This window comes from Amblyomma mixtum, chromosome 3, assembly GCF_055824585.1.
Source record: "Amblyomma mixtum isolate Tamu chromosome 3, ASM5582458v1, whole genome shotgun sequence".
Classification (NCBI taxonomy): Eukaryota; Metazoa; Arthropoda; class Arachnida; order Ixodida; family Ixodidae; genus Amblyomma; species Amblyomma mixtum.
This window is the reverse complement of record NC_143014.1, coordinates 80864288-80888093: the sequence shown is the minus strand read 5'-3', so window position 1 is coordinate 80888093 and position 23806 is coordinate 80864288. Positions and strand designations below refer to the sequence as shown.

Here is a 23806-nt window from a genome sequence, read left to right as displayed (position 1 = left end):
GTGCTTTATGTGCAAAATCAAACCATAAAAATCAAATTCATACATGACCTTGCTTTCTGGGCAAGTCTGCATAATAAAGAATCAGCACGGCCAAAATTCAGACAATACTTCATTACAAGTAGAAAAATGTCCAAGACCCTCCACCACTGTCTTTACGACTACTTTACCTAGAAAAACCTTTCTCGGCACAAGCTGCAGTTGCAACTGTTGCAGGTTGCTTAAACAAACCAATCATGCTTCCTTATCAAAAATATGACATGACATGGTTTATGGGCTTTTTTTGTTGTTTAGAGTCTAAAAAATATGACATCACAAGTCCATTTTTTAGATTCTAAACAAAAAAAAAATGACTAAGACAAGCCTGCAATGCACCAAACAATGTCAAAACTGACCAGAATACTCCGTCTGTGTTAACTAAATCTGGAGGATTTAAGGAGTTCTGGTCCGTGTATGAAAGTGGCGCCCTCAGCCATCCTTTCAGCATGATGAGTTCACTCACAGCAAGATCATGTGACTTAACACCTAAGCCAAGTTATAGCACATAGAAACAAAGTTAAAAGTAAGCCCTTCTTAGTTTTCTGCAACAGGTCAATTGTGCTATTACAGATCAGCCACTCAGCAAGCGCTGGCACTCGCAGACACTGGGAGGCTTCCAGTACCACACTTAACGATGGTGGTGACAGCTGAGTTATCAGGGAGCATAGTGACCAGTTGTGGCCTTGGTAGGCATATCCCTCAACAGGCCCAGGCCAAGAGAATGAAAGAAGGAATTAAAGGTGAGAAAAAATGCAAAAGCTAAATACTGTACTTTCGATTCCTCCATTCTTGTTGTGCCTTTCGGAAATAATTTTTCACACTACACTGCTACTAAGGATGCCTACAGGTTCACATTTCTGAATAAATAAAAGGCCTTTCTGGGTCCCTCAACGACTGGCCAAAGCTTTAAAGGCATCAACAGCCACTCCAGTTCAAAATGATCACTAGAACTTTGAAAACATGCTTCAAATGCCACTATGTGCACCAATACATATACATAACTACATGCCTGGCCAATTCTTGAACAGCATAATGCAAGCATCAAACAAATGGTCGTACAGTGCTCTGTAACAAAGCTCAGCAGTTAAATAGGCTGCAAACAGCGAACAGTTCGTGCACGTGTGCAATTCTCACACATTTCGCCACGTCCTTTTGTCACGAGCTGCTGTACAGCCATTTGTTGATACGCATGTAACACTATTAAAGAATTGGCCAGGTGCACATGCCATAGATCATGCACCATTGTAAAACTGCAAACTCTGCATCACACTAGCATAAAAATGTGCTTGAACTAACCAAGCTTTAACAGTGCTACTGTCAACATTCTAACACTACTGTAAATGCAACAATGTACTTGCACCAGTATTAGTCACGCACCGGTCAGACAATAGTGCAGTTACATTGCATGCAAGATTCAGTACAAAGTTTAGATGCAGGTTTCTGCAATTTTAAGCATTCTCGAAGCAACCGTGATGCCGAACCCTGATGCCGAAGAACCAGCCCTGTCACAGTCTGCCACAGTAGCACTGCCGACCAGCACAGGCCAGCCACTTCAGTCAGTGAGAATGAGCCCTATGGAATGCTCAGCAGGCTACTTAATTATCCAACAATAACAATAACAGTAACAATAACTAAGAGAACATTTCTGACAACTTTATGGGCGTAAGAGCAGAGGTAGTGGCTCGACCGGCCAAAAAGTTAATTGGGAGTGATGGGAGTAAGGTTGGTTCTTGCATATCATTGAAGCAAAAACTGGTTTGGTTTGGTTTATGGGGTTTAACGTCCCAAAGCGACTCAGGCTATGAGAGACGCCGTAGTGGAGGGCTCCGGAAATTTCGAACACCTGGGGTTCTTTGACGTGCACTGACATCGCACAGTACACGGGCCTCTAGAATTTCTCCTCCAAAGAAATTCCCGGCTGCGGCGGTTGAATTTCTTTGGAGGAGAAATTCTAGAGGCCCGTGTACTGTGCGATGTCAGTGCACGTCAAAGAACTCCAGGTGGTCGAAATTTCCGGAGCCCTCCACTACGGCGTCTCTCATAGCCTTAGTCGTTTTGGGACGTTAAACCCATAAACCAAACCAGTTTTTGCTTCAATGATATGCAAGAACCAAGCTTACTCCCATCACTCCCAATTAACTTTTTGGCCATGCCTAATTAAGGAGGGCTGCATATCTTTGCCATGGAGTTTTATTCCTTTAAAAAAATAAATAAGACAGCCACATTCTAGACTTTTCCATTAAACAAGGAAGCTAACACTCACCATTAGGGGAACTATTGGCAAGCAGAGGGTCAAACTTGAGGAAGAGCGAGCAGCGCCCCAAGCTGGTTCTGCCCAGCCGCCGGCAACTGCCCACTTTCTGGAGGAAGTCCAAATCTTCTTTGAAGTAGACGGCAGCTGCCCGGAGCTCGTCTTCAGAAAACTGAGCAACCTCAGGGCCAGCCTCAGAATCCACGGGTAATGTGCCCTCCGTTGTACCCCTGTCTGGATGATGCTGGAAAAGAATCGTCCAGCGATATAACTAGCGAACCATGCAAAGTTTATGGAGCATGGCATGTAATAACATCAGTACTATCAACCTTCGCATTAGCAAATTTGCATCCACCATAGAAGAGGCTTTTGCAAGGGCTTTTTTGAAAGCCAACTGTATATATTCACGGCCTAAACGCAGACACTGACACTCGGGCTAATGCTATTCCTGCAGAAAGCGTGTGCCCATTGTATCACTGGTTGGTAGCCGGTGGCGCTGGGGATCGAACCCCGCACCTCCTGCATACAAAGTGGATGCTCAAGCCACTAGGCCACAGTGCATCGCCTTTGAATGCCACATGAATATTATATTATGAACACACATATTACACAAGGCTCCTTTCTAGACTAACATTTCAAATTGGGATCCATGTATAGCATAACGCACCAAGAACACTAGTTTTTGTCTGGAACACACAAGAGCACGGTTTCACGTAGCTCCTGCTTCAATCGTGCTAGTGAGCAGTAACCACTGTAATGCCCCTGGAGTGTATAAATAATGCATACATACTAAACCCATGTATACAAGGCCATTCAAAGACTATGTCAAAATTAAATAAAAAAAGCCGAAAGAGGCTACAGACTCCTAGCAGACAAGTGAAAAGATTGACCAGCAACACTACGCAGGTTTTCAACGCAGCACAGATAATTTTTTTCGCAGCCATTCACATAGAGCGGCAAATGCTAAGGGGTGTTGATCAGGCACCTTGACACTGTAAAGCATGAACGCACGCACACACGCACAAAGGTCATTTCTATGGCACTCGCGCTCCTGCCTTTCACTGGTGTTACGCAGCAAAAATACAAGGGGCGGAACATCTGGTAGAGGTTCTCGACATTTCGTTCCCATCGCTGTCCATATTAAAGGGACAACAATACATGGGTCCCAATGGGCTCTGAATTTTCGCTGTGTCCACTGTCCGGGGATTAACCAGGTGTAAATACACTGAAAATGCTTGGTCCCCAGTAAAACAGTCCATAATTCGTCATCCATAGTAACGGGGGTCGTATTAATGTGGCATGATGTATACAGAGTATTTCAGCTAAGACTTTACCCAGTTTTTTAAAATAGGTTTTTGAGTTAGAACTTCTGAGTTTTTGCAGCCTATCATTGTCAGCAGTGTAGTACATCAGAATAGAGCTAAGACATACTAACTAGCAGGCTGTTAAACTAATACTGAACCGTTAACTTTTTAACTGTTACAGTTAGGCTCATTAATTATTCAGAGGCAAGTGGACCACCATCAGTAATATCCATATCAGTTTTTAGAATTATGAAAACGCGGTTACCCGCAGCGCTGTGACCCCACAAATTCTGGCTACATCGCACCAAGATACATGCGTTTTCGAGATGCTTGTAGGCGAAGCAACCCCTACAGCACATGTAACACGTTGAAATAGCCAAAATTTGTTGAGCCACAGCGCCGAGGGTAACCGCATTTTCAAAATTATAAAAACTGATATGATTATTACTTACGGTGGGCTAGGCACCATTGAATAAATAAGCAGCCTAACAGTAACAGTTAAAAGATAACTCTTTAATATTAGTTAACCAGCCTACTAGTTAGCACGTCTTAGTTGTATTCTGATGCACTGCACCGCTGAAAATGCAATGCCAAAAAAAGCGCTCTTCTATCTCAAAAAGCTTATTTTTAAAAATTGTGCAAAGCCTTACAAGAAACACAGTGTGTGCGTGTGTGTGTTAAGCAGACAAGTGAAGGGGAATGAGGGGCTCGTTATACATTTTTAAGAGAAGCCAACAGCCACAGAAACCAAGGAACACAGGGGATTTTATTTATAATTATTTATTTTGTGGTGTTGAACAATGGAGAATATTACTGAATATGTTATCGCTTAAAGAAAATTGATTAGAAAAGCAGAAGAAAAAAACCACATGCGGCTGGTGGGAACCAAACCCGGAGGTCTTGGGTTCGGTTCCCACCGGCGGCATGTGGTTGTTTTTTCTTCTGCTTTTCTAATCAATTTTCTTTAAGCAATAACACATTCAGTAATATTCTAAATCTAAAAAAAAACAGCACCAAATAAATAAAAATCCGCTCTGTCCATGGGTTTCTGTGGCTTTTGGCTTCTCACATATTTATAACACACACACACACACACACACACACACACACACACACACACACACACACGCCGCCGCCGCGGTGGCTCAGCGGTTATGGTCCTCGGCTGCTGACCCAAAAGACGCGGGTTCGATCCCGGCCGCGGCGGCTAGAATTTCTTTGGAGGAGAAATTCTAGAGGCCCGTGTACTGTGCGATGTCAGTGCACGTTAAAAGAACCCCAGGTGGCCGAAATTTCCGGAGCCCTCCACTACGGCGTCTCTCATAGCCTCAGTCGCTTTGGGACGTTAAACCCCATAAACTAAACTAAACTAAACTAAACTAAACTAAACTAAACTCTCTCTCTCACACACACACACACACACACACACACACACACACACACACACACACACACACACACACACACACACACACACACACACACACACACACACACACACACACACACACACACACACACACACACACACACACACACACACACACACACACACACACACACACACACACACACACACACACACACACACACACACACACACACACACACACACACACACACACACACACACACACACACACACACACACACACACACACACACACACACACACACACACACACACACACACACACACACACACACACACACACACACACACACACACACACACACACACACACACAAAGCACTTGTATATATATAGAAAGTTTGGGAGCGCTGTGTAATCATATAGCCATGATTGTACCTTTCATTTTCCTAGCACTACGAGAAAGTATATGCTGTTGTACTGTACAGACATGTCTGGTGGCTTATGATTTATGGGGCTTCCCTGTGAGGTTGAATTTTTTTTTTTTGAACTTTCCTAGATGGTCAAATCACTTTATAGCGAATGTTGAAAGTACAAAATGTGTAAAGTCGGGTAGAAATTGTAAAAAAAAAAATCAGGAACAGTATTTTGGAGTCTACGCTGAGGTCGGAGGTCAAACTGGTTGAATGCAGTTCGCTGTCCGAAGATGAGCCGTCTTCCGATTCAGACTTTGTGAATGGAGCAAAATCAGAATTGGAAGAGTCATCGCTGTCTATGTCAAGAGAACGGGCAGTATGTTTGGCCATTTCACCACTTCGCAGTGCATCTGAAGAACTCGAAGGAAGCTTAGTAGACAAGGAGAGCAAGAATACCTCATGAGCATCGGTAACAAGCTAAGAGCAGTGCCAATAAAGATGGAAATCAACTTCCGCAGCCCCTGCAAGGGAGTGCCGAATAAGAAAGGTTCGCACGCCTTCATTGCGATCACGCGGCACTTCTTGCAAGTCCTAGGAGGTGGCAGCACCTCAGTCCTAGGAGGTGGCAGCACCTCATAGTGAGCATGCATCGTCATTATGGCATGAAATTTCAAATGGGGGGTTGAAACCATTCCCGAAGGGCAAAGACCTTGTGGGACGGAAAACTGCCACTGTACATATACAGCAAAAACCCTCAGAGGGTTAATGTCCCAAAGAGACTCTGGCTATTAACGAAACCGTAGTGAAGGGCTCTAGAAATTTCGACCACGTGGGGATGTTTAACATGCATTGACATCGCACAATACACGGGCCTTTAGCATTTTGCTTCCACCGAAATGCGACCACTGCAGCTGGGATCGAACCCATGTCTTTTGGGTCAGCAGCCGAGTGCCATAATCACTGAGCCACAGCGGCGGCACAAAAGTTTGACATTTTACAGCCAGTGTAGAGTTGTTTAGTGTCTATAGCAGTGAGGAGGAGTCAACCTTTTAGGATCCAGCTGTGAATAACTATTACGTGCATTAGTAGAGAGTCCTGGGAAAGGAAAGGTGGCAGCTGCTTTTTCCACAGTACATATGCTGCGGAATCCTGTGGTCAACAGCTGGACAATTTACCGTACCACAAAAAACAACTGCCCTGTTATGCATCAACCTTGGGAATGATGCTAACATATTAGTAAACATGTACCACTGTGTGGAATTCATTTACACAGGATGAATAACCTGTGACTGAATTTCTTCAGTTTCACTTTCAGCAGCCATGGGACCCATGATGTCACGAGATTTAGGTCTTAAAGCTGCCCTGAAGAGGAATCTGAACTAGTATTTTTACCACTGGAACTCGATCTACACGTTCAGAGCGTTCTTAGAAACTTCGAATTGTTGCCCTGTGCGGCCGATTTCCCTAATTTAAATTGGACTAAACGCCCCGGCTCACGCCTCTTTTTTTTTTTAATTCCCCCAACGGTGGGAGGAGTCGACCACCCTTTCAACCAGTCCTGTGGCGGCTTGCCGCTCTGCCATCGGTGGAGTGATACGTAGTGATCGGCGAAAGCAAAGAGTCCACGCGTATTTTTATTTCCATGGGCCTAATTTGCAGCTATGTAGTCTCTGACTAGATCTATTTATTTACGGAAAAAAAAAAAAATAGCGAAAGCAAAGCCACCACACGACTGCCTGAAAGGCACTCCATGCTCCAGATTGAGTTCCCGCGGCAAAAAGACGAGTTGAGATTCCTCTTCACTGCACCTTTAAGATTTAGGTCACGTGAGGCACATAAACTATGCAATCTCTCTTCATCCACTTGCTCTACTCTGGCCCCTGAAACAAGCTAGCACAAAATATGGAGTGAACTGAACTAAAACGATGAAGCAATGATTATAATCCAGTTTTTGTATGTCTCGTGTAATCTCAAACCTGCATGAGACATCACAGTCATTGTTTGTCTACTGAAACAAACCTACACGAAAAAAATTCTATTCAATTACAAATTTTTTACCAAGTGTGGGCGAATTTTGTATGGTGATCTACCCTAACCAATTCGTTGTGCATAATTCCAAGAAGAGAATAAACAACAAAACCTTTGTGCCTCTGCCTCAGAAAACTTTCATCAAATACTAATGCTTGAGGTTTCACCCCAACAAGCAGCGGTGTCTGCCAGTTATCCTATGGGAAGGGCTCAGAATATCATAAAATGTAGTCATGCAGCTTCGAACAACTGAAGAGACTTTTGTGAAACAAATTTGCCTTTGATATCACGGCAATGTTCTGTGCCAAAAATGATCAAAATACCTCCAGTCGAATCCTTAAGTAAATAAGTGAAGACTCCCACAACTCAGATCTAAAGCACTGGGTCAAGCCTGATCTGAGCAGAAAACTAAGCTGCAAAAATAACTCCTTTTAAACTTCATCAGAATGATTTCAATACACAAGGTCAATGCTTCTGCAGCATCATGACAGAAAAGACACCACTATATTCACATCAGGGGAAATGAATAGGAAAGCCTACCTGTGTATGTGCAGCTGCTTCGCAGGTTGCAGGATGTTTGGCAATCACAGTAACTTCAGCATCACTTGCATCTTTCGTGGTCAACAGGCTTTCATCAGAGTCAGTGGCATTCAAGGTCACTGTTTCATCCCGACAATGTGTGCGTGTAGGTGTTTCAAAATAGCTACTAGCCTCAGAAGCTTCGCAGGTTTCGTTGCAAGCGTCTGTAGGGCTTTGCACAGAACAGTGGTTGTCAAAGCGAGGCACCAAATCTTCCTGTGTCGGAGTGGATGCTCTTTGAAGGTCTGATGGTGAAAGCACGCCAAAGTTTTTGCTAGGAGATTCAAGTGTCTCTTCAATTAGGCGTGGGCTCAGTAATTTAGGCGTGCTCCCTGGAGCACTTCCACTGTCCTCAAGCAGCAAAACGTCACCAGTGTTAACACAAGTCACATTACCACTTGTTTCCAAGTGGCCGTCTTGCAACTCCAGAGCGTCCGTTGACAGAATGTCACAAACTGTTTCTTCCTGATCACAGCTCTCATTGAAGGCAGGTCCAGTGGGATGGTTCACTACTTCAGTGTCCTGAAATAACAAGAGTTGCAATATCACCACACACTCTTTCTATACAATTTTTATGTGCACAGTGCTCTTAGCAATGAGCAAGGCTATTGAATAACCTTGCAAAACAAGGGGAGCTCCATTCCAAAAATAGCATATTTCAGATTGAACATCAAAAAGGCATACAACTACAATAAATTGTGCATCTCAATTCTTTCATAAAATGCAAATGAAGCTGTTCAATGTCAAAGTCCAAATAAAATTGAAGCTCAATTAACTGAAACCAACTGGAAAGTAGCTGCTTCCATGAATGTTGTACAGTTCACTCAAGCCATCAATAAGGCATCCCCACTGTATGGCATGCTCATGACTACAGGGACACGATTTTGTCCGCTACTAATGAAAAATATATAGTATATCTTGCACATGCCACCATTAAGCAGTATACCAGGTGTTTCAAGGAAGCCCACCACTAATTTTTAAAAACTGGCTTTGCGACATTAAACTGCACCAGCATACTATTACCAGTGTTGGAGAAGTTTGAAAACAGGTGAATTTGATAATGCTGATAAACTGAATTCTAAATGTTAACTTTTTAATGGACAGGCACCTCGCTGCATTAAGATTTGTAGCCCAGCATTAGTAACCGCCACATCAATTTTTAGAATCTCAAAACCACATTTACTCTCAACACTGAGGGTGAGCACATTTTGGCCCTTTCTAGCACAGTTCAAAAATTGTACGCCTTTGCAATCTCATCACTCTGTGGCACACGTTCTATATAAGCTTCTCTGTCCTGCCTGTGCTGCAGTGCTCATCACTGCTCACTGCTCCTTTCAATGCAAGGGAGAGAAGTCCCACGGAACATGAGAAATGGCAGAAAGCTGTTCAGCCACAGCACTGAGGGCAACTGCATTTTTTGAATCCTTAAAACTCTTACGGCTATTTCTAATGGTCAGCTACTAATTTCTCTAATTGCAACCACACACTTACCTGTAAAAAATGAAAAGTTAACTATTAGAATTTAGCTAGCCAGCTTAAATGAGTCACCTGTTTTCAAATACCTGCCAACACTGGTACTAATGGCTTGGTTTACCGGGTTTAACATCACAAAGCAACAGGTTATGAAGGACACCGTAGTGAAGATCTCCGGAAATTTCCACCACCTGGGGTTCTTTAACGTCCACCGACATCGCATAGTACATGGGCCTCTAGCATTTCACCTCCAATCAAAATGTGACTGCCGATGCCGGGACTGAACCCGTGTCTTTCGGGACAGCAGCCGAGCACCATAACCACTGAGCCACTGCGGCGGCTCTAACACTGGTATTAATATACTGTAAAAGGCACGTTTTTTTTTTTTATTCAAAAGGCCTACTTTTAAAAATTAATGGCAGGCTTGCCTGAAACACCGAGCATACTTTCAACACTGTGCTGCACAGTTTTAAATTTCCACCCAAATATAAACGTGAGAAAAGCTGCCTATTTCACTGTCAAACCTTTTCAAAGAGTCAACAAGTGACAGATTGCTCATGCTTCACATTTGAGCACAATGACTACTGTGATGTGAAAGGCTGGGTTATTATAACACAGAAATATGTCTATCCGGCAAAAGGAACTAAAAGTTTCACATGTCACTTTGCTTAAAACATTTGCTTCCTCAAAACATTTGCAGGCTCAAAATGAAATTTTGAGCCTGCGTAGCACGTCATTGTTCCACGTGTAAAATTTGAAGGATCGGCCACCAGCACACACATATGGGTACCTCCCCTATGATTAAGTTTGCATCTAGGACATCTAAATGCAGCAGTGACATCAAATATTTAACAAAGAGAAAATTACTGTTACCATCCACTTTAGTAAAACAAAAGAAAACCAAAGGAAGCTACACAGCATTCTTGAATCCTTGTAGCTGAAAAACTATTCATCCTGGTCCAGGACTAACTCTAAAAAACTGCATAGCTTTCCTCTGCAGCCAAAGGCTACACTGAGGATGGATGTGTACTGTTACTACTACTTCTTGAATTTCAGTCCACCTTTCAAGCATTCTAAAAAAGTGGATCCAAGACATGTCACTCTGTGTTGATCTATTCAGCTGAACACTGCCATTTGCCAGGCATCCTAGTTAGCTTAGTTGGTAGAGTGACTACAAGCGTGGTGGTGGTTCCATGTCTGAGCCCTAGATCAAGCCAGGTTTTCCCCTGCAGATACAAAAATTTAAGAAACCTATACAGCTGTCCGCAGTAGCCCTACAAATGCGCTAATGTGGACGTTAGTGGTAATCATTCTCTTGTTCGAAACCCACTCCCCCTTGAGCTATTCTATAAAAGCAATGAACAAAAGCACGACAGATTGCACAACACTTCAACTCCTGCCTTAACCCTTGCACTGCCACTCCTGAGATAACTCGGGAAGCCAAAAACGCACACCCCCTGCGACACCAAAGTATGCTCGTGTAGCCTTTTTAAGTCACTCCCTGCCACTTCCACTACTACTCGTGTAAAAACAAACAATGTTGGCATATCGTGCCATCTATGGAGAGGTCACATAAACACACAGAACTAGTAGGGTAAATTTTAGACAACAGATGGAGCACATATTTCTACATCCGCATTGCACCTTTAGTGCTACTTCAACGTGATCTCAGCAGCACAGACATGGTGAGTCAGCATGGCACGTGCGTCCACGCTTTGACGGACAAAGAATTTCAGGAAGACGAAAGTGACTCAAGACGAAAGTGACAACGATGAAGCAGCTCAGCTAAATGGCTTGTCGAGCGAACACAGTGAGGAAGAGCCCCTGCCGCCTAAGAACTTGAGGAAGAAGAGGAAACCTGATGAGCGGAATTTCGGCTGAAAGGAGGAGGAATGGTAGCCTCAAGAGGAGCATGCATTCAAGCCTCAAGAACATGAAAAAAAAAAAAAACTGCCAACATGCAAAAAAAAATGACAGGAGAGTGAGGAGCAGTCAGAAAAAAAAAAACTCTGCAGTGAAAGTGTTAAGGGACCGGAAACATTTTTCATACTGGTTTCCATCCTCAATGAATTTAAAGGGTCTATTCAACAACAAAAAACTTGTCACGGCTACCCCACACACTTGCAATGAAATGGGTGCATACTAACACCCCTCTCTTTATGCAGCAAGCAGCAGAAGCCACATGCAACTGCCTGGAATAATTATATTTGCTGATGCAAACACATGTATCAAAGAGCTGTATATAGATCACTCAGGCCCCATAAAATTAAAGGCAAGCTGAAGAGGAAAATTGAAGCTTTGTCCAAACCATCCTGAAATATGTTTTGCACAATGCAGCAAATAACATCAATTTGGTCAGATTAAGCATTATTTTGAGCAAACAACCCACTATGATATGCCACACAGCTGCTCACAGCAAAATGGATCATTTATTTTAAAGAGACACTAAGGAAAACCTAGAGTTGGCCTGTATAGATATTACCACATTCTAATGACAAAGGCATTACTTTCACAGAAAACTCAGCTTTTATAAGGTAGAAAACGCCAAAAATTGAAATACTAGTCGATTTCGCAAGTAAACTGGTGTGTTGATAGAGGCTAGACTGCCCACCATTGACTTCAAAAACTGTGACCACGGAGACCTTTTTGGTGTTGACATCACAAGTTTGAATTGAGTAGCAGGAAAATTTTTAGATGAGATTTTCTTCACAATAAATCTACCTTCTGCTGCTGGGCAAACAGCAACATACTCAGAAGGAGCCATAGAATCGATTTTTACTACGAACAAAAATTGGATGTAGTTGACAGTATCCCTTTAAGGTGCAATGGAAGCTGTAAACGTAACTTAGCTCAGCATCACATTACACTTTAAATATATGCGCAATCCTCTTCATTTTTTGACAAGACTATTATACAGAATCAGAAGAATAACCCTTTTAACCGTCCCAACATGACACGAACAGTGGATGCATATTCCCCCATACCAAAGAGCAAAGCCAACATAAGTGGAAGAGTAGACACAGCGCCATGACAAAAATTTGTTACCACACTGCTGCTACCACTACTGTGCTTAGTCTGGCCACTGCAGCTGCCTCATAGCGGTATACAGGAAGTACTGGGTCTGAATCACCATACCATCAGGTACCCAACACTTTGCCTAAAGGTTCAATGTCCCTTGAGCTAGTGCTTGGTTTTCTAGAAAAGAAAAAAAATGAAAAGGTGCAAGGTGGTGTCTTACCACAAACCTTTTCAAAGAAGCTCACACTCCAACAATGTTACTAACACCAGACACAAGCAGGAATTGCAAAAAAAAAAACAGTATGCAGTGTTGGTACACTGGCTTAATACAACAATGTATTTTGGTGCCATAGCAGTACCAAAACACATTCTGTGCATTCAATCGACTCCAGAGCAGTCAATTAACGCAATTAAAACGAAATCCCAGATATAAAAATTAGCGTTCTGTAGAAGCAATAAAAGTAGCCTCAGACACTTACCAGACATCCAAAGCCAGCATGAGCAGTAACAAGAGCAGTTAAGAGGTGAAAAAAAAAAATCAAGCAATGCTACCAAATAAGCACACTATAAAACAGTTCCAACAGCTATGCCCTACATGCAAGAATCTCGAAATATATTTGCATTAAGTTAATGAGGTGATAAAAATTGATCATAATACTACCTCAAACTTGTCCATCACGGTTTTCGTAATTGCATAACAGGCACCATCACAAGTAACACCAGGGTACAGAAAATTTTTGCCACGTGCAATGACAAATTAGCCTTAAAATAGTAAAGCCATACCCGAAAAATACACGTGTCACAAGATAAGTCATCAACAAAAATTCATGAAATTACTGCTCGTAATGGGTCAAGAATTCTGAGCAAAAACACTCGTCAAGGACCGCCATATCGTTTGTACTGTAAGACTAAAATCTGTTCCAAGTGAATAACCCACACAAAGTAGACATGACAGGTGGGCGTATGCGTGGAATTTTCATATATCACAATACATACAGAAATACAGCATTTTTGTATAATGCTAAAGATGATTAGTTTTGGTAATAGACCCAGCACTAGCCATAATGGCTGTAGTGTCCATCATGGATTAGCTCAGTATAAATAGGCATGTGCAAGGGGGGTGCAAATTTTATAAGCAGGGCATAAAAAGCCGATACAATGACAGGAAGAACACTGCTCAGAAGGATGGTCCTTCCGTACCTACCATAAAGTTAGGTGCACTACTGTTAGTATGTGCTTTTTTCTCTCCCTTTTGGAAAAATTAAGTACCCCTGGATACAGCAAAGTCCACTAAGACATGTACAATCAACATGACCAATAAATTTACAATGACCACCAAATGGAATAAAAAAATTACAGAAGAAAGCATCTTCTTAAAAGGAACACTGCTCATTAAACCACAAACCGGCCTTGCCAACCACAGCGTCTACTCTGTCCACTCATCTGCATAAAGGGCCTGAGAGCTTGAAGAATGCTTTCTTTCATGCCATTCGTTTTTAACCACTGAAATTTACACAGGCATTCATAATTTGGTCAGTTAATTCCACACATGAATGCATCTGGACTGGTATGTGCCTTGTCACGCAGTAGAAAACTGCTGTCTTTTGAAAAGTTCAGCTAACAGAGCGGGCTGATGACACCAAGTTTCAGGAGAATGAACAAAAGCTGCTGACTGTCGCAGGCTCCCCCTTCCCTTGCAGATGTCAACAGTAGTCCACTTGGACAAGCTCGCTCTTTTTGTACCTATATAAACAGACAGCAGCTTTGCATTTCTACTGCGCAACCTGCATAAGAGTAGGCACAAAACGTGGTCTCCACAGAGTGCAGCGCAAAATGTGGTCTGTCTGGGCACCAACAGCAGAGAAGGACGAATTATTTAAAGTTGACAGGCTCAACACAGGTTACCTACACACTGCTGTCCCTGGCCCTAGTCACACAGTGCCATGCAAAAAAAAAAAACAAGGAAATTAATGTGTCTTTTGCAACGCAGTTTCTGAAATATCAGCTACATTTAACAAAAACAACGAGAAAGATTATGTGTACCAAACAAGAAATATGGCTGTTCTAGTCCAAAGTCCACTGATCTACATTGTTTTCAGTGCATCCAACTGTGGTCGACTGCAGGGCAAAAAGCCTTTTGTCACGATCTACGACGACCTGTGCCATGTGCCGGCTGTGACCACTGAATCCCAGCATCACAACCGCATCATTCTGCCCAATCCACGTTCCCTTTTGCTGATATTCACTCTCAGTTCAACAGATCATTAGTCATCCACTGTGCACACTGCATATCCCACCCATTTCCTCACCTTAATTTCAGCATAACTGTTGACAACTCAGGTAAGCATTCTTGTAATATTTGCTCAAGGAAGGCACTAAATGAATCCCATCCGAAGAAATTCCTCTAGAGGTGACCCATTAGGCGCATTAATGCACAATTAGCAAGTAATGCTAATCAACGCAAGCAACACATTCAGTTACGCGCTAGTCAACAGTTATCCACCATGCGCTCTGCAATAAGCTGCGACATGCCCAAGTCACACTCTAAGCGACCTGAACCGTACACGCAAAAGCATCGGTACCAAGCGAAAAAATTTTAGAATTGGTACGATCGCAACACGCTGCGTACATTTCCAGACAGCACATCTGGCAAGTCAAAACGCACTAATCTTCTTAACACAATAAGGGCCGGATGAAACTTTAAACGCCAAATACTAAGCCCAGCATAGTTTCAATTAGCTGCTCTGATCGAACAGCAGCTGAACATAGACGCTCACCAGAGGTGCCATGAGAAATGAAGCTGTCACGCACTCATACACTTGCTCACAGCGTGGCTGTGGGCAACAAACAGCGCCTACCGTCTGTCAACTCCACGGTCAACTGCGTTCAGTGATAAAAAGCCCTGGGAACCAGAGAAACTACGTTAGCTCACCTCGGACGGCGCAACGTTGGTCGTGTGCAGGCTGCTGGCGTCAAAAAAACGAGCGGCCCCCAAGGGAGAGCCCTTCGCTGTGGCAAAAGTCAAATCCAGTTCGCTCTTGTTCGCGCCGACGCCGGGAAGAGAAGCGTCCGACGCGTCTGCGTAATCCCTGCAAAACCACAGCCACTGAGCTAATATTCAAGGGCCGACCACCACGGCCTACACTCTTCACGAGGCAAGGCTCCTCCCGAACAACTAAGGGACTCGTCACTGCGCCAACGCAATGGGCCGCGGTAATGGAAGCGTTCCGCGAAGTCCGGACAGCAACAGCGATCGCGTTTCTCCGCGCGGCGCCTTGCAGCGCTCACTGGGACAAATCGAGCAAGCCATGCAGCTCATGCTAATCACCTCTCATTTGTAGAAAAGTGAAAATTACTCACAGCAAGAAACGCAGTTAAAAACTGCACGAATGACCAGCTACACCCAAGCTACAGCCTGCAAGCACCGATGATGAGATCACGTGACAACTCGTATAGCAACGAAGGTTGCCAGAACGGCAAGCAAAATCGTTCACAGACTTGACCGCGTACTACGAATCGTTACAAAACGGAAGCGTTACCGCACCGCAGACCAGAGGTAATAATGGAACACTTCTTAACCTAACTGACGGAAAATGGGTGCACAAAACGCAGTAGCGGCACACTGACTCACCAACAATCCAAACGTGGTGGTTCGGATATGCTGTCAGAGATATTGCGGCCCTGGTCGTTGTCCACAGGAGCAGCGTTTTCACCGGCCACGGCCGTATCCAGCACGGAGACGTAGGCGTTGTCGTCGCTACCGTTCTCGGGATTAAGCGGGACGCACGCGCTAGCCTCCGCAGGCGCCTCGGGTGTGCACGGGCGCAGCGCGTTGGCCGCAGGCGCGCTCCCCGCAGGTTCGATGACCACGCTAGTATCCAGAGGGCCATGGCCGACATCGCTGCCACCGTTCGCTGAGGGACGCACACTTTCTTCAGAATCCGCTTCAGGAGTGAAGGTGCGGTTTGCACAATCTTCTTCGGGCACGCACTGCGCCGCCAAAAGATAGTTCTTGAGTGAACGAGAACTTAAGGTTCTGTTCATGACGCCGTCGTCGTGGTCGGCCGAAGCCTCCATCGGTTGAGGGCTACGCTCGCTGACCACACAATTTACTATGTCACTCAGGATGGCCCGGGCCGCAAGCAAGCTTTCTTGGTGCTCGCTCGAAGCACGCGACCCGCCGACGGACAGGCGTTGCTCCTTCGCCTTTTCAGTCGACTTCCGCCGGCTCGTTGACGGTGTCCCGTCCTGGACGGAGATAGAATACGCGAAAATCTGTCAGATTCGTCCCAGCGACTAAAGTGTTATAGTCGGATACAACTTAAATATGCAGTAAAATGAACTAGAATACTGAAGTATGTCAGCAGTGAAGCTCCGCCCACATTCAGGACCGCCGTACAGAATTCCACCACGAAGAAAAAGTAGTCCGCTGCTAAAACTTTCCTTGTTCACAAGAAGCTTATCACCAGAAAAAAAAAGTTATAAGTTCTAGAATTTTGATCTGTGGCTTGTTTAATAGAGTCAAACATTAAAAACCTGATTTAGTTTACTATTGCGACAGGCCAGCGCAGTAATACGGGACGCCGCGGACCGTGGCCCAACAAACTGCTGCCATTTTAAGTTGCATCCTACTATAGCTAGGCACATACAACCGCGAATAGAGGAGCAGAGACACCACTGTGGGCAAGGCTACAGCGTGAGCAGGGTTATATCTTATCTGTTACGGGAAGTCACGATAGGCCCCATTTTTAAAGAAACGGCACGCCGATCGGCCCAAGATTTGGAATTCTGGACACTATCGTGTCACAAATTGTCGTGTCACAATGTGGTAGTCAAATGATCCACCTAAAAGACAAAACATTACTTGGGTTGAACACTGCGCCTTGATCTATGCCTGTCTGGGCTTCAGTCATGCACGTAAACGAGAAACGACTTCGGGCCCCTCCCGAAAGAAAAAAAACTGGCTGCGTGCCTAGCTTCGGTTTGGTTTGGTTTGGTTTATGGGGTTTAACGTCCCAAAGCGACTAAGGCTATGAGAGACGCCGTAGTGGAGGGCTCCGGAAATTTCGACCACCTGGGGCTCTTTAACGTGCACTGACATCGCACAGTACACGGGCCTCTAGAATTTCTCCTCCAAAGAAATTCTAGCCCCCGCGGCCGGGATCGAACCCGCGTCTTTTGGGTCAGCAGCCGAGCACCATAACCGCTGAGCCACCGCGGCGGCTTTTTTTTTTGTCTTTATTGCCTGTTTTGACAGATTACAACAGATCATAAACAGATGTTCTGCGCTGCACACTCAAACAACAAGAACGGACATGTGTTTCACTCGCGTGAGAAAATCAAAACTGTCTCAGGGAACACAACTCTCCCATCAACTCGATAACTTCATCTCCAAAACATAGCTCCTTGTACACTTCACGTAGCTTAAAGGGTCAGTCTACTCACCGAGATGAGTGTATAAATAATGGCATATTCTGGTAGTTGGCACCCTATAATATCAATAACGAGGGGTCTGCGCCCGGTGTAGGCAGGAATTTATATTTTATTTCGGCGTTAAAAGTCGCGTAAAAAAGCATGGTGGCGACCCCAAACGTTCATTTTGTTCAAGAAAGTGGTAGTCTTTTTTTGTAGAAGCATAAGTGAATATACTACGTACCATTTGTATGCCCCAATGTCAGAGAAACGCACGTTTTGTTCTAGTAAACTGTAGAAGGCGTACCGCTCGCTTTTTCTGTAAATCACATGAATATTTATAGTTACAGTACGTACGCAAAACGCAGGCACATTCCCACTTTTAGTTCAGCGTTTGCTAGCAGAGACGCAAAAATAAACTCAGCCTATAGTGGCGCCATCTGGTCGTCAGGACGGGAACCATTGCTGTAAACAAACCGACTCTCCACTTAAGCCTAGGAGCGGCAGAATCGTCACTCTAATTATTAAAATAAAGCAAATGTATCTCTTATATGTTTTCTTATAGGCGAGATGAGACGAAGCGAAAGACAGGCGCCCCATTTATGGCCAGTTAACGCACTGAAAAAGGCAGCAACAACGAGAATTCAGTCCGAAGCGAGAGGTCCGGCTTCGACGGGCGCCGCCATGTTTGTCGCCGCTCGGCGGAAATCCAGATGGTTGCCAGATGAGACTACCATCTCATACAGATGTGTTCCCACATTAATAAATTCTATTTTAAAATGTTCTACCGCACTCCTTGGCACCACAGCTGGCTAAAAGGTAATTTGAGTAAAGAGCTATCGGTTGCCACAAAGAAAATATGGTCGATAAAATTCAGTAGACTGACCCTTTAAATATGTTTTCTTTGAAGTAATCGCGGACAGAACGCGCATCTTCATCACAGTGTCGTACAGCCATCCTGCTTCGCCAAATACTGTGCAGGCCAAGCAGGAAAATTACATCATATTTATAAAGATCCGGCTCTATGTCCAGGAATCGTATCCACCGCGGCGGCACTGCCTAGCTTCAGTACAGCAGTAAACAAGTTACAAGTGTGTGTGAACCGAAAAGCATGTATTTGATTAATCCCAAGCAACCACAGATATCCGTCGGACGTACGAGCTAGATCCGAACGTCCTTTGCCGAGATCGGACGTCCATCGGACGTACGAACACAATCCGATTTCGGATATCCGTATTCGTACATCCGCCGGACGTACGGACAGTGTCCACTTTTGTATATCCGCATGAGAGACGAGGTGTACGTCCGAAGGATGGGATGTACAGCCGAGTATTTTCCCAGGCCATGAGTATGGACGTTTTTTATTTCACAGAATATTCGCGTCTTTCGTGTCTGTATACTGTTTTATTTGCATCAGTTGGAGGGTTTGACGCGAAGATGTTTGTAAATTGGTGCGATTCCACTCCTACCTGCAGTGCAAGAGCCTCCAACGAGCTAAATTTATCTAAGAGGAGAAGCAGGTGTTGCAGAATTTTGCAAGAACTCAATGCCTAGTTTCATAATTATAAAACTTCTCCAAATTAGTGGAGTTCTGCGACATGTAATCAAAACTCCCGTTCATTCTGCTATCACCATCATCATAGATGTCACTTCGTGGTCAGTCCAATCCAATCCATCAGTACGGCTCCGTAGCGCTGTTTTGCCGCGTATTGTTGTCGCGCAGAGCTTTATAGCTCTGTTATTATAATGTGTGGCTTTGTTCGGTCTGTGGACGAAAGTAGTATGTAACTTAAGCAATTCGAAAGATACGGGAAGCGCCTGAAGCTCTTCTGGAACACCGGAATCCCGTACTGCGTCGACCTTGGTGTAAAGAAGGCTTAGTGCACATGTGATTGCCTACGAAGGTATGTATCCAGTACACTTCTTGGAACTTTGCTCCTAGGACAATGCAGCATGCTCATATAACATTCGTTCACAGGACAATGGGAGCAGTAAGCGCGAGTAGCTGGCTTCCCCAAGTGTGTGTGCTGTTCTCACACTTTCGGGAGCCTACATCACACAGCTGCGGGAGCCCTCAACTCGCGCGACTAATTCCCACTCCTCTTCAAAGTTGCGGGACGGAGTGTTTTCGCATCTTGTTAATTTTTAAGGCATCGCTATGTTCACTGTGCCTATATAAAGAGTGACAACGCGCGAAAGGCAGACCATAGGAAGCACGTGAGGTCGCAGTGGTTCGCAACGGAAGCTTTGCGGCTTTCTGTGCACAGTCGCGTACAGTGCTGCGCAGGTTAGTGCCCTGAGGCCCATGAAAATAAATAAAGAACAGATACATTGTCAAATATGGTGTGGAAAAGTGAGAGCTGTTATTGCCTTATACTTATTGAGGTGTTTGTTAGTGCATTGTCTGTTATACTTGCAGCGTTAAACACTTCTATTAATTGGTTCCAATGTTTTTACTTGGGCTACTGCATTGTGCCATTTGTTTCACATGACTGATGTTTGTCGCGTTCTTTTTTATTTCAGAAATCCTGTGGGTGGGAAGATTACGGATGTGTGTCCCAAGCTTGCCACATTTGAAGAGTCACATTTAAGAAATTTTCCGAATGTAACCCATTGCTCTGCTGATGTATCATCAACCACAATAAAATATGCGTGCTATGCATCAAATTGTTTTTGGTTTTATTGCATTGCGCGGAGTGAAAAAAGCACGCATGCACCATATACGCGAATATTCGAGAAAGATCCGCCAATGGACGTACTCAACTGGACGTTCGTCGGCGGGCGAACCGTATACCTTTGGCCACCTTTCGGACGGCCGACGGACGTCTACCGGCTGTTTGCGGATGTTCAGCGGACGTACAGAACATCCGAAATAGACCTCTGTCGGCCGTCCGAAGGATATCGGTGGTTGCTTGGGATGGTATCCGTGCATTGCAACAGAGGCAGATTCACCTGCAGTTCGCCTCCATTATGCACACGCAAGTGGCGTCAGAAGGGGATCAGTACACCAACGCGCAATGACGCACCACCTTGCGTAATTTACGACAAACAGGGCCAATGTGCGAGCTTTTCAATGCCCAGGGCCGCAATGCGCGCGTGGCGAAAATAATAAAAAAATTCAGGGGAGCACTTTGTTGACCTAAAGTGCGGTAAGGCGAAAGCCTTAAGCGCAGTGTTGCTGCTTGTGTCACTGATGTGTGGTTAAGATGTTAAGGTTTGCCTCTAAGAGGTGAACGCGACAGTGTCTTGCAACGCTGCCAGGGAGTCCACAGGACGCCATCGCCAGTTCGGCTCTACGCCTTGCTCGGTAAATTGGTTTTTGAGGAAAGGAAGTGTAACTGTCTCGCATATCTCGGTGGACACCTGAACCTCGCCTTAAGGGAAGGGAGGAAGTTGGGGGTGAACGAAGACATCATATTCACTAGACGCGCCTTTGTTCATTCCAAACCATCGAGCTGGCATGGCGGAGTGGTTAGCGTTATCGTCTCGCACTCCGGAGACCCTGGTTCGATTCCCCAACTCGACCAATTTCCTACTCGGTTTTATTTATTTATCTGGTCCTACTAGAATGGTTAATTAGGCTAATTGGTTAATGAAGTTAATTAACTAAAATCAGTCCCACTTGTAACATCACTATTTCATTCATTTAATTGGTCGCATGGTTACTAGCCACAATTGGCCCCGTTTGAAATTCGCGCGCAGTAACGTCACGACCAGTTCGACCAATCCGAAACGCGGACACATATGCTAACACGTCTTGGTCACTACAGTATGAGGCATTAAATGCTTTCGCCTTAATAAAAAAATAAGTGGAGGCTGTTGATACGGGTTCCAAAATGAAGCTTCGTTAGGAGTGATGAATGCGGGTTAGTCATCTGTTCTCTTTGCGTCCGTGTTTCTCTTGGGTCAGTAAGTACATTTTCAGGGTCAAGGAGAAAAATGGCGTAGGTGCGACGATACATGGCTTGCACCAACCGCGAAATTTCCCACAGGCCTCCTAAATCTGTTCTATAAACTCTGAACTCACTAGCATCAGAGAAGCCACCTGGTCGAAGCCCATCACGATGGAGATCCTTCGCCCAAGTCGAACCAGAAGCAAACCAGTAAGCGCTATGCGAATGCTCACTTTAAACGAGAACTTACTACATATATATATTTTTTTTTTCCATGCGTGCTGCACAATATATAGCAAACGAATAAGGTGCGATCATCCAGCCGCGGGAGAAGTTAAAAACATGCGAGCAGCACACGTCCCCCAACTCGATTCATTTGAAGTCGCCCCCTAGATGGAAGCTCTCAAGCACGTGCGCTAACGGCGCAAAATACAATTGAGTTGGCGGGCTAGGACAGCGCGACAGCTGTCATTTCTCCGATATAAAGGGAACACCACTAGTTACTAATTTACAGACGAAACTGAAATGAGTGCGGCCATGAGCTGGTCACCCTGTTTCATGTCATATCCCACAGCATTTGTACCTGCGGGTAAAAGTGTACTAGGCGCATGTTAACTCGCCATTTGCAAGCAGTTAGGGCTGGCTGGTGGAATCTTTACGTGCCAGTGCCACACAGTGGTCTGCGAGCACGCCGCAGTGGAGAGAAGTTCCTCAGGAAAACGCAGGATCCGTAAGCAGGAGAAATAGAAAGCAGCTTCAAGCTTACATGTTATGTTCATCATTCACCCGCACCATTCTGGAGACAACCGTTATGTTTTCCAAGAACCGATTTTCGCGCTACCCGCTCCAGTGAGGTGACGACATTTATCGACATGGACGCAACTCGAAGCATCAAGCACCTCCGGCGTCATATTTGCCACCGTGGCTAACGGGGCTAGCTGGTGATTCATAGCAGCGAATTATTCACTTCACTGCCTTGTTATCCCCGTCCTGTCCGCGCTCTAGTTCACAGGAAACCCAATGCATTCCCAATGGCTGGACAGCGCAAGTAAATGGCGTTATGCGGACGCCGAGGATGAAGAAAGCATGGAAACGTTGCGAAGCGTGATGTGCCGTCCTTTCTACACTTTTGGTAATCGTGGGAGTACCACTCTCGCCAGCTAACACGTGTGATCCCAGAGGTTCTGCGTAGCGCGGCCAGCGTTGCCAGCGAACCAACCCGTGACACGGAGGCGGGCCGTCCGTGAACTTGACATGTCACTGCCACTGGCGGCCGGTTGGTCGTTGCGAACATTATGACGCGTGGATATGAGAAACGCGGACACCGCGCCTGTGTCATTTTGAGCCATGTTGTAGTTGTCAGTTGCGCATACGGGTGCATTTAGGCGGGCATGAAAGACTAGCGTACTGTCACGAGAATCATAGAACGTCGCAGGGGGGCTTATCTGCTACTCGTAAATCCCAAAGCAGCTGGAGGCTTACCGGGGCCGAAGTGTCCATCCTGGCCACACCAGGCTGGTTGCCCATGGCAGGGCGGCTGGATACGACGCGACTCGGCCGCCGCACGCGTCCGTACGCTTCGCTGGACAAGGCCCGCTCGAAAACCTCAATGCCCCGACCCAAGAGCCCTAAATATAGCGGACGCTATTCGCGGAGCCAGCCACATGTCGCAAACCTGCCGCCCCCCCGTCCCACCCAGCCGCGGCCTCTGCCAGCTTTGCGGAGGCCCAGCTCGCGCCCCGCGCGAGTCAAGTTCAGTGGAGGCACGGCCAGCGGCTTTCCTCGAAGCCCGCCCTAGCTGCGGGGCACGGCCGACAACGGCAGCGGTGCGCCACGCCTACATGCACAGACCAACTACAGAAACGCCAGGCCTCTCTATGCAGGCGATTGCCAGACCGAAAAAATCATAAATCTTTAGATCGAGGAGCGAAATTTAAGTGTCTCCGGAGCGAGTAGCGGAGGACGCGGCGTGGCCCTAGGTCGGCTCAGAACACTTTACGATGGCTCAGAGAGCTTTATAGGCT

At 45.3% G+C, this 23806-nt stretch overlaps 1 protein-coding gene and 1 long non-coding RNA gene across 3 annotated transcripts in view; one reads left to right on the top strand and one right to left on the bottom strand.

The window, feature by feature from the left end:
* Positions 1 to 23806, bottom strand: part of LOC149350779 (uncharacterized) — a 55735-nt gene that overhangs the window by 27098 nt on the left and 4831 nt on the right. The window contains exons 1-5 of one of the 2 annotated variants that reach the window (XM_089579922.1): positions 23265 to 23416; positions 16109 to 16725; positions 15410 to 15566; positions 7948 to 8508; positions 2300 to 2531 (exon numbers count right to left, since the gene is read on the bottom strand). In XM_089579922.1, coding sequence (XP_089436048.1) covers positions 2300 to 2531; positions 7948 to 8508; positions 15410 to 15566; positions 16109 to 16725; positions 23265 to 23309 — 1612 coding nt within the window. In that variant the 5' untranslated portion in view covers positions 23310 to 23416. Of the gene's footprint in view, positions 1 to 2299; positions 2532 to 7947; positions 8509 to 15409; positions 15567 to 16108; positions 16726 to 23264; positions 23417 to 23806 lie in introns of those variants that run through there. The other variant, XM_089579923.1, reaches the window with a different exon arrangement.
* On the top strand, positions 19556 to 20556 carry LOC149350780 (uncharacterized). Its single transcript, XR_016289469.1, has 2 exons — positions 19556 to 19793; positions 20413 to 20556. It is a non-coding gene; the product is annotated as an uncharacterized LOC149350780 (long non-coding RNA).